The 13,783-nt window shown below is 47.0% G+C and overlaps 1 protein-coding gene across 1 annotated transcript in view; it reads left to right on the forward strand.

Moving 5' to 3' along the window:
- The window catches only part of TCOF1 (treacle ribosome biogenesis factor 1), a 38,109-nt gene extending 25,891 nt beyond the window's left edge, over positions 1-12,218 (forward strand). Inside the window, exons 14-18 of the mRNA XM_082211753.1 lie at positions 2,314-2,521; positions 5,210-5,734; positions 8,608-8,675; positions 10,708-10,741; positions 11,654-12,218. Coding sequence (XP_082067879.1) covers positions 2,314-2,521; positions 5,210-5,734; positions 8,608-8,675; positions 10,708-10,737 — 831 coding nt within the window. The 3' untranslated portion in view covers positions 10,738-10,741; positions 11,654-12,218. The remainder of the gene's footprint in view (positions 1-2,313; positions 2,522-5,209; positions 5,735-8,607; positions 8,676-10,707; positions 10,742-11,653) is intronic.
- Positions 12,219-13,783: the final 1,565 nt, after the last annotated feature.

Raw genomic sequence — 13,783 nt, forward strand, 5'->3', positions numbered from 1 at the left:
CTTGGGGTCTGTAGTGACCCCCAGTCTTAAGTTGGACCCGATATCATAAGCCCGTGATAAGATGCACTGTTTTCTTGAACTTAAAGTGGCTTTTAAAATAATGATATTTAAACCTCCTTATGCCCATAATATAAAGTTAGTTTGTTTAAATGAGGGTTTTCACCATACTGATATTATCTGGATGCCTAAAATTTTGGTGTTTCAGTGTTTTTTTCCCCTTTCAGTCTGACTCAGTGGTTTTGTGAGGTGGTTTTATTTTGTTTGTAAATGACAAAACGTGCTCCTTCATTGTAAGATAAGTGCATGGGGTATGAAAGGGAAGAGATTGGGGGTGAGGGAGGCATGCAACTAGATAAGAAATGTAAGGTTATATTAGTGCAGGACAAATGGGTTCAACATTTATTGTACGTTTTATATTAAAAATTGGTATTGACATTACTCATAAGAAAACCGAGAATAGGAATAGGTTCAGCAAAGGTGTCGTCATCTTAAATGCACCTGCTGAATGGAATGAGAGGTGCTTCCTGGAAGTAGAATCTTGATTATATCTGTGTCTGACCTCATGTTAACCTGCCCTGCCTGATTAAGGGAGAGGTCCAGGGTGAAACTGCAGGGCTATGCAACGGTTAAACAAGGGGAGCTGTGTTAGGCAAACGGCAGCAATTCTTTATTTGCAATTTAAGCCATGTCTAAGCTATAAAATGTCCTTTTATGAGCAGCATATAGTATGAGCTGTACATCTGCAACGCATTAGACTTGCATGTGAGCCTGGGAGTGTGGTAATGGTCAGCAGCCTCCCCTAGGCGTGCTTAACAGGGAGAGAACAGAGAAGCAAATTTACTGCGTGTGTTGTAAACCCATAAAATACTGGCATAAATGCTCGCTCTCTCCCCCACTGCCTCCCAATAGGGGGAATGGAAGCATTGGACAGGTTTTTCTGTCTCTGTGCTCCAGCTATGCTTTCTCCAGAGCCTGTGAGCTGCTTCCTTGCTTCTACCTTCACTGGGGCAGGCAGGGGCAGGACTCGTCGTGTGTTTTCCTTCACGGGCTCATAAGAGGCAGAAAATGGGGCTGTGAAGGAGGAGATGACCTGGGCTTGCCAGAATAATGGGGAGCTAAGCTAATCCCTCTAGGCCACAGACTGCACACCACTGGATCATCTAGGAAGGGGTGGGGGAGATGCTAGACACTTTCGGAGGCATGTTTTTTGTGTTGATGGTGCAGATGATCCTGGGTCCCAGCGGGCTTAAGGCTAGTCATAACTCTACCTGAAAGCTTAATTCACTAGTATGTCCTTGTACATAGCACCCCCACCTTCCCTGCAAAACTTTTCCATCCTCCTGGAGGAATTAGCAACCTAACTGGTCCATAAGTCAAGGGTTGAGCATCTGCTTTGCATGCAGAAAGTTCCAAGTTCAATCCAGCCTGCAACCCTGGAGAGCTGCTGTATAGACCAGGAGGAGCCAACTCGGTATCCTGTAGATGGTGCTGGACTACAACTCCATCATCTCTGGCCATTGGCCATGGGACCTGGGGCTGATGAGAACAGGAATCCAGTGACCCCTGGTCTAGGCTCAGCTGAGCCAGATGGACCCAATGGACCCAAAGGCCTATGTTCCTGTTGTCTTCTCAAGGGCAGATGGGGTTCGTCAACCTGGGAAGGTAGCCCATCTAGGAGAAGGAAAACTCTGACCCTAAACCCCTGGGAGAAGAAAGGGCTAAGGAGTAAACTACACAAATCTGGAATGGAGTCTCTAAGACAGTTGGATGGAGCCTGATATGCCTCCCTCCAGCAACTCCTGCAGCCAAGCATAGTGCTCTGCTTTCCTTTGGACAACATCAGCGAGGTTGAGAGTGGGGTCTTGCTATCTGGGCAGTTCAGTTCTTCATACACACAGCCCAGGCTTATGCCCCGGGGAAGACATTTCAGTGCTGCTAACGCAGCAGTTGCACTTCACCCCCGGAGACACACCCCATTGTCTCTCGAGACAGGCGGATGGCAACATGGCATTGTCTTCTCAACCTGCCCTGACAATTCCTTGTCATGCTCTTCCCACCTTCCACCAATGCTCTGATGCCTCATTAAAATTAAGAGAAACAGAGGTTGAAGAACCACATTCCTGGATTCTCACCTGTCAATATTGCAGCAGGACTATGAAAAAGTATCCAGTTAAGTGGCTACCCGGTGGTGATTTGTAAGGTACCACTTCCATGTTCTTCAGCTTGAAGATGGATAGCAGCATCCCTCAATAAGTTCCAGTTCCTAACTTGTGTATGTGTTCTCTCTCCTCCCCACCCCCTGCCCTCCTCTAGTCCCTCTTAAAGGGCTTTGTGGGCCCTATAAAGACCCCACTGCCCACTCTGCCGAAGGGTGCCGCTCCTGCGCTATCCAAACAGAGTTCCAGAAAAGCTGCCTCTGCTCTTCGTGGTCCTCCCATCAGCGTGGCTTCTGGTGACAGCTCTTCCAGTGACAGTAGCGACTCGGACGCCGATGCTAAGGAAATAGTTGGGCAGAAGACAGGTTAGTCTTGGAGGGTGAATCCTTACAGAAGGCCTGGAGGAGAGGAATGTTCAAGTAAATCAGTCATGATGTGATATGGGCACAGGTCTACTTGTCCCAACCTCCTGAGAGCTCTCGTATTTAGCACAAAGTGAGGAGGTCCCCATTTCTCAGCTTGGGGGGTGGGCAGGAGGAGGGGTTAAAGCAATGAGTCTCAGCTGCTACTTTTGCCTCCTCCCAAACTCAGTGTGGCATGAAACTTCTGACATCTTCCACTTGCTGGGGGAGGAGGGAGAGGGTATAGCAGCCACGGATTTCTGCATGGACATATTTAGTGACTCTCCTCAGGTGGGTGGGGACAGTATTTTGCACTGAAGGGTTAACCCCATGCAGTGTGTCTGTTCTTAGCTTACACGCCATAGCCGTAGCATCACCCTTAAGGTCACTCGTCTGAAGATGGCAGCTGTGTTCTGAAGTGTTGCGTAGCGTTTGTTTGTTTTTCTTTAGGACAGGAATGGGGAACAAAACGAGGGCAGCAAGCCAGATTGTTACCTTCCCCCGTCGCCCTGGGCTGCCTACCTGTCAATCACCTTGACAGCACAGTATCATTAGATACTGCCTTTGCGGCTCTTGGCAGAGAGCTTTGCAAGGGGCTTAGAAAGACCCAGCAAGTGCTTTCCTGCCCTTTCAGCTGAGCCAGAACTTCACCTGCCCCACACCTTGACATCAGGTGTAGGGGCTGGTACCCATGGCGTGGCCAGATAGGCCTATGTGCCGAGTGATGCCTGTAAGCTGGGATTGCTCCCCTGCCCTGCCACTTTAGGGAAGCAGCTAGTCCACTTCTGCTCATCTTCTCAGTTAAATGTCTGGGGTGGTGGCAGACATTTTAAAATGGGGGTCTGTGTCACGTGAGATATCTAGTTCTTTTAGCATCCCTAGGCTTAGGCAATTTAGGGGGCTCTGCCCTGTTTTTGACCAAAAAGGTGGTTTCCAGAAGCAAGTGGCGGGAGATCTCTTCTAAAAAGCTAAAAATTTAGCACTTTGGAGTCATGGTGTCTGAAGTGCAAGGCTTCCGTTTGTGTCCTGGGATTCTGTAAAGTTCTGTGACCAAGAACATGAATCGTTAAAATAAGGGCTAGTCGGCACGAGCAAGTCTTTTGCTGCCACCTGTTGGACATCCGTCAGGAACACATCAGGCATGCTTTTTGTGTGTGTGTGTGTGTGTGTGTGTGTGTGTGTGGTCTTAGGAATCCCTTGGGCAGGACACCTGAAGGGAATAACTGATAGGTGTTGGATTTGTGGATCATTCCCCAGGGTTACTAGTGAGAGTAAGTGTGTCCTCCTACCTTTCCTCTTTCTGACTGCTTTCTTAAATTGTTATATGGCCAGCTAAATGAGCAAACTGTCACACACCATAGCTGCTAAAATAGGAAAAAGACACACTTTATTTCTTGCTGAAAGCTGGCAAAACATGGACTGCAGGACGCTGTTGTTGACTGGGTTTGGACGCTATGATAAACTCTGGGCTTATTCTGATGGCAGTCAGCCTAGGCAACCTCTGTCTTGTTTGGATTTGTTCACCCTCATCCAGTCCATTAGCGATGAAAGGCATCATTTTAGAACTAAGACAGCTTCCTTGGATTAGGCCTGGGCGATATATCAGTATGAGGGGCAGACCGCGATGACAGTTTCACTCAGCGGTACATCGCTGGTGAAACCACCGCCTTCCGAGTCCTTCTGCTGCCAGCGCCAAGAGAGAAACAAGCTGCAGCTAGAGGCAGAGGGACTCAGAAAGCCGCAGTTTCACCAGCGATATACCGCTGAGTGAAACCGCCATCGTCTGCCTTCATACCAGCAGAGGGAGAGACAAGCTGCATCAGCGAGGTGCCATACAGCTTGTTCCTCCCTCTTCCTCTTTAAACTGCTTGGCTGAGGAGTGCGCCACTGCCCTCGCCACCAGCAGAAGCAGGATCGGGGCTGCTCAGCTGCTCATAACACTTCCCCTTGAAGGGGGGCGGCTGTTGTTCCCCCTCAAGGGAGAAGTTCAAAAGACCCCCCACTTCGCCTCTGGCTTTTGGGAGCCAGCTGCAGGGTGTGGGCTCTTTTAGGCACTCCTGAGCAGCAGGCTGGGGCCAGCTGAATTGGCCCCAGCCCGCAAGGCGTTGGGGTTGAAAGTGCCTCAGCTCCGGTGGTGAGAGTGGAGGCAGTTTCACCCCATGCCTTGCCGGCAGGAGCGGATGCAGCTTCTTTCAACATTGCCAAACAGCGATGTTTGGTGGGTGATAAATCGCAATGTTGAAAACCCAACATTGCCCAGCCCTACCTTGGATTTAGGCGGAAAGGAGACATAGAGCTGGGTGTCATCAGCATAGCGGTAACACAGAAGCCCGAAACCCTGGATGATATCTCCCAGCAGTTTAATGTAAATGTTAAATAGCATGGGGGACAGAACCCTGAGGGACCACAGGCCAAAGGCTAAGGCTTCAAAGAGTCCCCCGGCACCACCTTCTGGCTTCGCCCCCCTTTTTCTCCTGCTGTTAAACATTCAACGAGAAGCTTGGTTACTAATTTGGTGCATGGCCTGGCTTACCTCCCATGAGCCGCAGTGCTTTGGAAGTAGGAGGCATTGGAGAGGCATAAGCTTCTCAGCAGCTAGTAAGGCTGTCAAGAGCACTTGAGTCATTCTCTCTTTCAATTATGTTTCCACAGAGATTGGCCCATTACCCTCCTCCGGAAAGGAAGTGGCAAGGACCAAGGGGGCTAAGGGGGCCGCAGCAAGGAAAAAAGGAGTGGGAAGCGTCGGCTCCAAAGCCGCCTCTGCCAAGAAAGCTGCCGCCAAGGCCCAGAGCAACGGCAGCACCAAAAGGAAACCTGCAGGGCAGTTGCCTCTCACCCTGCTGGCCAGCACTCAAACCACACAGGTTGGCGCAGAGGAGGCCGCAGCCCAAGCTCCTGGTGCAGCCGCCCAGGGAGAGCCCCAAGCCACCCCTGTTGCGGCAGTCAAGCGCCCCAAAGCAACCAAATCTTCCAAGGCTGGGGCAAAAGAGAAGCCGTCCAAGAAGCGAAAGCTGGCAGCTGGGGATGCTGGCCTGGGCGAGCCGAAGGGAAAGAAGCTGAAAGCAAAGAGTGGTGCAGAGGTGCCGAAAAAGCTGAAGAAGAAGAAGAAAGACAAGTCTTCAACCGGCAGCGAAACACCAAAGAAAAAAGGCAGCAAAGAGAAGAAAGCTGATAAGAGTAAGAGCATCACAAACACACACACACACACACCATACAATCCCAGGTGTCCCTTGCCCTATTCAGCACACTCTGCTGCCCCCAGATGGGCTCGTGCGGTATTGCTAGCTGGCAAGAAAGCTTAGTGTGCATTTGTGTTAGTAAGCAAAGGATGCAAGATTTCAGACCAGCAGGTTTCTCTGCAGAGGACCGTCTCTTCAGTGGGCTTTGGTTAGGCTTCTGTCATCCCTGACTACTGACCATGCTAACCTAGGCTGATGGGAGTCAGGAGTCCAGCAAATTTGTCACCAGGCTGTGGCTGCCTGCCCTTCTCTACCCTTCTGCCAAGCTACGCAGAAGGCTGACTCTGAATCCTGTGTTCAGAGAGTCTCGAAAAACACAATCCCAACTTTTCATCCTCCTCCTGTTTCCCCATAGCCTATGTGGGTCCCCTGTTGTTGTGGATGCACCCAGTTGATGCAGTCTCTATTCAGGTGTTCTGCTTCTGTGTCAAATGGCGGGGGCAGGGCTGTGTCACAGGTGCTGAGTAGTCCTTCCACGTGGTGCCCGTCCAAGCATCTGCAGGGAAGATAGGGAGGCTTTCATGTGTGGAGCTGCACGCAGCCTCCTTGCAGACACCAGCCCTGTACAATGTCAGGGGAAAGAGCTACTCTGGGTTTTGATTTAATGCAGAAGTAGAGCATCGGAATAGGGCCTGCTGTTGTATTGTCCCAATTTTGTTCCATTACGTTGCATAGTAAGCTGCTTTGGTGGTGGTTTAACAGAAAAAGCAGGGTGTGAAAAATAAATCTCAAACTTAGGACCAGCTTGATGTGTAAAGGGACCCCTGACCATTAGGTCCAGTCGTGGCCGACTCTGGGGTTGCGGCGCTCATCTCGCTTTATTGGCCGAGGGAGCCGGCGTACAGCTTCCGGGTCATGTGCCTTATCCTCATATAAATTGGTCCATCAGGCTGGGCTCCCTTTGCTTTGCAATGTTGCCTCCCAAACAATGCAGTCGTGTGGCTGGAGTTTCTTCGCTGCCAGTGAATAAGCTGGCTGCTTTACTCAGCGAAGCTCTTCCTACTGTGCTTGTAAGGGATTTCTGCCGTGCAATTTGGAGCAGCAAGGACCATTTTCTGCAAATGCAGGAAAGGACAGAAGCCATATGCATGTATGTCCCATAAAAAGGGCAGCCCTTGCTGTGGTGGTGTTTTTGCACATTCCAATTGTGTGCATGCACTCTCACCCCCAGCTCTATTTTCCCCTCCATTTTGCTGGTCCTGGCAAGGCAGGGGGGAGAGGAGAAATCTCCGCTATTAAATGGCCAGGCATCTGTTTGGCCCCACTGAGCTAGGGAACAGCCTTCTGTCCTACATAGGAAAGGGTCTGTTTTTAAAAACAAATGGAAAAGTACCATCCCAGTTCCATGCATAGATTCACAGGAGGAATGAAATTCAGTTTCAAGGGCTGCTAGTTCTTGTGACATTTAGCAGTAATTGAGCAAGCCGTGGATATATGTGCTGATGACTCTACAGTATTAAAGCTGCCTTTAAGTGCTGAGAGCTGCTGTTACCACACAGAGAGGGTGGGGAGAGGATGGCTGTTAATCATTCTCTGTTAAAAGAGCAGCTCCAGCCTGTGTGAGGCTCCTGCTAAGATTTGGTACATTCCTGTTGCTAGTATACTTCCATAATGATTTCTCTCTCGCTTTGCTGCTGGCTCACACAGGGAAAGACTGTTCCAGTCCTCCTCCAGCAGAAGATGAGAAAGGGCAATGGAATAGATGGGAGGGGAGATTTCTGACAAAGCTGAGTTACAGCTATATTGTTGGGCAAGGATGAGGCTCTGACTTAACATATATAGCTTTTGGAAAAATCAGCTATGCACGGATATATACATATGGCTGTATTGATCCAGGCACTGGGCAAATGAATCACTAATGCAAAAAAGAATGCGGTGTCTGATACCTGTGCAAGGAATGTCTTCAGTTTCTCCCTCTATAAACCAGAGACATGACTGGAAAGTCATTTAATATATAAAGGCTGGATGTTTGTGGCTTATTTTGCACATTCCCAAAGAGCAAGATGATCACCAGCATTTGCAAACCCCCCATTAGCAACGCTGAGATTCTGAAAAGTTCTCACAAATTCTTGTGTAAATACCATTTTAGTGGTTTTGCAGTAAGAAACTGCATCCGCGATCCTTTCCATGTAGCCTGTACATTCTAATATACAGAGATTGCCTAAGTATATTGCTTTTGTTGTGCAGAATGCAGTATACGCCAAACACTTCCCTCCAGTTGCTGGGTCACTTTGGCCTGAACTTCATTTGTTTTTTCACTACTGACAGAGGGCACCCTGAGCCACAAGTTCCGAGGACGCTGTGTTTCTGTTGTAGCTCCACTAGCCCTGCTAAATGGGGGCTTGGGTGCTGTGTGCCATGCCTGTTGTGTGATCCCACTTGCTGCATTACTGCCCATAACAAGGGTCATTGTGAATGATGGAAACCCTTGTATAGGGACTCTCCTTGCCAAAGAGGATTCATCTGTAATGGGAAAGTGCTTTCTCTAAATAATGGGAACATGCCTTTGTTCCCCCCTTCCCCAGTCTTTCCCAACCTACAATTCCCATCAGCCTCAACCAGCATGGCCAAAGGTCGGGGGTGATGAGAGTTGCCTTCTTATGCTGTTACCTAAATGTAGTTCTTTTCTTAACCTAGGAAATGATCCCACATAGCTGAATGAGATTGCTTCAGGACTGAACTTGTTCTTCCACAGCCTCCCCTGTTTATGGAGAGCCAAGCAGATCTTGATTACACTGGCTAATAATTTGTCTGACCTCAAGATTTAAAAAAACAGGTTCTTATTTTCTTTCTTGCATAATTGTTTTATAGAGAAAAAGAAGAGCAAAAAGCTGGAGTCTCTTACCGCAGATGGATCAAAGAAGAAGAAGAAAAAGAAGGTAACAGGACACTAGAGAACTTTTTTGGATGGGTAAACCTGTCTGTAAGCACTTGAACTTAATGGGGCTTGCTTCTGAGTAGACTTATACAGGATTGCTCCATCCGTGTTAGGTTGTTTGCATTTGAAGAGGCTCCAGGACAATGCTGTTTTTCCAAAACCAGGTGTGACTGCAGCCTAGAATACTTACGCAATTTGGTCTACATATTTCCAAAGTTGCTAGGAGACAGCCTTGTCAGAGGCATTCCTTAGCTTAAGGATTATATGCAGGTGGTGTAGGAACAACAAACCCATATCAATGATGCAAATACAGGATTAAAGAATGGAGGTGACACCCCGCCCCATGTTAACAGTCTTGTCTGTCTTAAATTTTGTTTTAGTGGAGTGGCTTTATTTCCACCTATTTCCTTGTATCCATGAGAAGGAAGACCTATTGTCCATCTTACTGTACAGCTTGAAAACACTCTGAAAGTGAATTTTTCAGCTCAGTTTCTCTTTCCCTGCCCTAGTTATGTGTGTATAGGGAAATTTTAACACTGGGGCACATTCACACGTGCATCCCTCACTCCCAAACACAGTCATACCTTGGATCCTGAATGCCTTGTGAGTCGAACGTTTTGGCTCCCAAACGCCGCAAACCCGGGAGTGTTCCGGTTTGCGAACTTTCTTTGGAACCCGAACGTCCGATGCAGCTTCTTCAGCTTCCGATTGACTGCAGGAGCTTCCTGCAGCCAATCGGAAGCCGTGCCTTAGTTTCCGAATGTTTTGGAAGTCGGACTTCTGGAACAGATTCTGTTCAGCTTCTGAGGTACGACTGTATATACGTACACATATACACATACAGGTGGGTGCATATATTGTCCATAACTATATTGTGTCCCTTGTGAGTGCTGTGAGAAGCTTTTCACTTTGCTTATCTTGGAGTTTTTAACAAAAGTCAAGTACAATGGGATACAGTGCTGTCTGTACATTGGATTCATTTACTTGGTCCAAAACAAAATTATTCAGCTAGTTTCAGATAACTTGTCCTTGCCACATGAGTGAAAGACTGCCAATACTCTATGTCAGTAACTAGCTTTTTACTATTTTGCCATATTCAAATCTGCGGTACATTCTAATACTGTAAGATGCGGTGCTGGCATGTGACACCGCTCATAGGAAACTTTGCTTCCTCCTAAACTTCATTACCTTTAGGTTACATGGCTGTGGGATGCATTTATGGCTCATGAAGCAATCCCTTTAAAAAAGAGGCGGGGGGGGGGAGGGAATCAGGGCTTTCCCAAGACATTTTGCCACTTGATGGCATCCCCTCCTCCCAATTCCATCTATAGAAGCCGATCTGATTGGCAGCTGGGGATTTCTTCAACACAAGTGGCAGGGTGGCTTTCACCACTATACCTGAGAGCAGCAGACTAGTTTAAGGGTCTTGAGGTGGGTGGTGTGACACACACGCAGTTCGGTTCAGCCTTGCATAGCAGTAGTTTTTCTTTTGCTTGGTTGTCTGGAATATGGCCTAAAAGCTAAACTAGGCTGTGAGGTGAAAGCCAGGCTAGAGCTACTTAATTTGTCTGACAGGATGGTATGAGTTATTGTGCTTCAACTGTTGCCCATACTCTCCAGAATATGGGCCTGAACCGAGCACTTTGCCCTGAGCTAACATAATTTCTTCAAGGGAGTCTGAAATTTCCATTAGTCCAAACGAGCTTGAGATTGACACCCTTCCCACCCACCCCAGAATTAAGTTTTGCACCAGAGCACTAAAGATTTGAGATGCCCTTTCCCAGCATGCTTTGTGTTTCTTAAACGGAGAATTAAGTCTTATTTTGCCAGCATTTGAGATTGGGAGCAGGAAAGATGGTTGCATGAGTAGCTGAGCCTAGGAAGAACTGGAAGGACCTGTTTCACCATCTGAAACTGGGTCTGTGTTCTGTGTACTGTGAAGGGAGCCAAGGACGTTGGAGGCAGTGCCAGTTCTTGGGGCGGTGGGGGCGTAAAAACAACAACAGACCTAAATTGTTCTGGATTTCTTTCAGAAAACTGGTGATCTTGAGGGAGCAGCATGAGCCGGTAAGTATCTTTTTTAAGTATTCTGCCAATTAGTTCATGTCAACTTGGCAAATTCCGATGGCTCTTTTTCTCTGGCTAGAGCCTTTTGCTTAGGAAATACTTTCATTCAAGGCTGCTGGCATGGGCTTAGCCAGGATTCCTGTTCAGGGGGGCAGAACCTCAGTTAAGTATTTTTATTGATTTCTGGGAGGGCACCTGTGCCTTGCACACACACACACACCCCGGCAGCTGGGCCTATTCCTTCCAGGATCACTTTTAGTTTAGAGGCATACGAAGATTATTCTGTTCTAGGTTTTTGGGTTGTTTTTAATTGCATTTTTAAATTAAGGCTTTAAATTCCTATCAAGAGCATAAACCAGATTTCCCCAACCTGGCGCTCCGGATGTTTTTGGGCTCCCAACTCCCATCAGCCCCAGTCAGTTTTGCCAATGGCCAGACTTTATGGGAATTGTCCAGACATCTGGAGGGTTGGGGAAACAGGCATAAAGCCACTTAGAACTCCGATAAGGATTTAACGCAGTTCCGTAGCGATAGCAGTTTTATAGTGGGTTAGGCTCTCAATGAGAATTGGCATTAAAAATGTGTGTTCTGAAGGAGGTTTATTTTGGAATGTGTCCGGCCTGAAATAAATTGTATCTTCAAGTACCTCGAGTTCTTTCATCTTCTTTCCTCCTCTGCAAAAGTCAAATAGCTCTAGGGTGGAGCTGGGTCATTGGTGTTTTCTGGTGGTTGGTAGCAGTGATAGTACCTCATGAACACAAGGGTGAGAAAAGATGCTTGTGATGCAATTGAAAAATTATTTTCCTATTCATTGACAAATCTGTCATTGGCAGAATTTCCCTCCTTTGCAGTAGTTTTTATTTTTATTTTTAATGTGTTCTTTCTTTCTCTCTCTCTCTCCCTTTCCTGTAGTGGCTTAAAGCACGAAGTAAAGAATAAAAATATGCTGGGAGCATTCAAGGGAAAGAAACTGTTTGTTTATATTTTTAAAGAAAAGAAAATGGGAATGTCAAAGACTTGATTCCAGTATTTATAACTATTTTTAACTGTGACTTTTAGAGCTAAGCATTGCTAACAGTTGATCTGGCTATTTGCTTGGGAATAAGACATGCCCCGATTGCTTGGCCAATGGAGAAGATGCAGCTACTGTAACTGACGGAATGTGAGGAAGACAAACACCTTTGATTATTCAATCCTGAATCCAGCAATTACTTTTACGGCTATCTCTACTTCCTCCTTCACCCAATCCCAACCCTTAAGAGTTATATTTTTTAAAGGAAAAGATTGCCCCCCCCCCCTCTTTTCATACCACATTAAAGGAAGAAGTTTGATGTCTCTGCAATGTCCATCCAGAAATTGTGTTCAATATGTACAAAACCCTGTTGATTCTAGGTTGGCTTTTTCTCTTGTACTTTTGTCTCCCTCTCTTTCTTTTTTTAAATAATAGTATACAATAAAACCATAGTAACTGGGAAAAGCACATGTGTGTTATTTGGAAACTGAAAATGTGTAAATCTCTTTGTTGTTGTTTAGTCGTTTAGTCGTGTCCGACTCTTCGTGACCCCATGGACCAGAGCACGCCAGGCACTTCTGTCCTCCACTGCCTCCCGCAGTTTGATCAAACTCATGCTAGTGGCTTCAAGAACACCATCCAACCATCTCATTCTCTGTCGTCCCCTTCTCCTTGTGCCCTCCATCTTTCCCAACATCAGGGTCTTTTCCAGGGAGTCCTCTCTTCTCATGAGGTGGCCAAAGTACTGGAGCCTCAGCTTCACGATCTGTCCTTCCAGTGAGCACTCAGGGCTGATTTCCTTCAGAATGGAGAGGTTTGATCTTCTTGCAGTCCATGGGACTCTCAAGAGTCTCCTCCAGCACCATAATTCAAAAGCATCAATTCTTCGGCGATCAGCCTTCTTTATGGTCCAGCTCTCACTTCCATACATCACTACTGGGAAAACCATGGCTTTTACTATACGGACCTTTGTTGGCAAGGTGATGTCTCTGCTTTTTAAGATGTTGTCTAGGCTTGCCATCGCCTTTCTCCCAAGGAGCAGGCGTCTTTTAATTTCGTGACTGCTGTCACCATCTGCACTGATCATGGTAAAGATCTAACTGAAGCAGAAGACATCAAGAAGCGGTGGCAAGAATACACAGAGGAATTATACCAGAAAGATATGGATGTCTCGTACACCCCAGGTAGTGTGGTTGCTGACCTTGAGCCAGACATCCTGGAGAGTGAAGTCAAATGGGCCTTAGAAAGCACTGCAAATAACAAGGCCAGTGGAAGTGATGGTATTCCAGCTGAACTGTTTAAAATTTTAAAAGATGATGCTGTTAAGGTGCTACACTCAATATGCCAGCAAGTTTGGAAAACTCAGCAGTGGCCAGAGGATTGGAGAAGATCAGTCTACATTCCAATCCCAAAGAAAGGCAGTGCCAAAGAATGCTCCAACTACCACACAATTTCACTCATTTCACATGCTAGCAAGGTTATGCTTAAAATTCTACAAGGAAGGCTCAAGCAGTATGTGGACCGAGAACTCCCAGAAGTGCAAGCTGGATTTAGAAGAGGCAGAGGAACCAGAGACCAAATTGCAAACATGCGCTGGATTATGGAGAAAGCCAGAGAGTTCCAGAAAGACATCTACTTCTGCTTCATTGACTATGCAAAAGCCTTTGACTGTGTTGACCACAGCAAACTATGGCAAGTTCTTAAAGAAATGGGAGTGCCTGATCACCTCATCTGTCTCCTGCGAAATCTCTATGTGGGACAAGAAGCTACAGTTAGAACTGGATATGGAACAACTGATTGGTTCCAAATTGGGAAAGGAGTACGGCAAGGCTGTATATTGTCTCCCTGCTTATTTAACTTATATGCAGAATTCATCATGCGAAAGGCTGGGCTGGATGAATCCCAAGCCGGAATTAAGATTGCCGGAAGAAATATCAACAACCTCAGATATGCAGATGACACAACCTTGATGGCAGAAAGTGAAGAGGAATTAAAGAACCTTTTAATGAGGGTGAAAGAGGAGAGCGCAA

The sequence above is a fragment of the Podarcis vaucheri genome (assembly GCF_965113315.1).
Source record: "Podarcis vaucheri genome assembly, chromosome: 2".
In the NCBI taxonomy this organism is placed as follows: Eukaryota; Metazoa; Chordata; class Lepidosauria; order Squamata; family Lacertidae; genus Podarcis; species Podarcis vaucheri.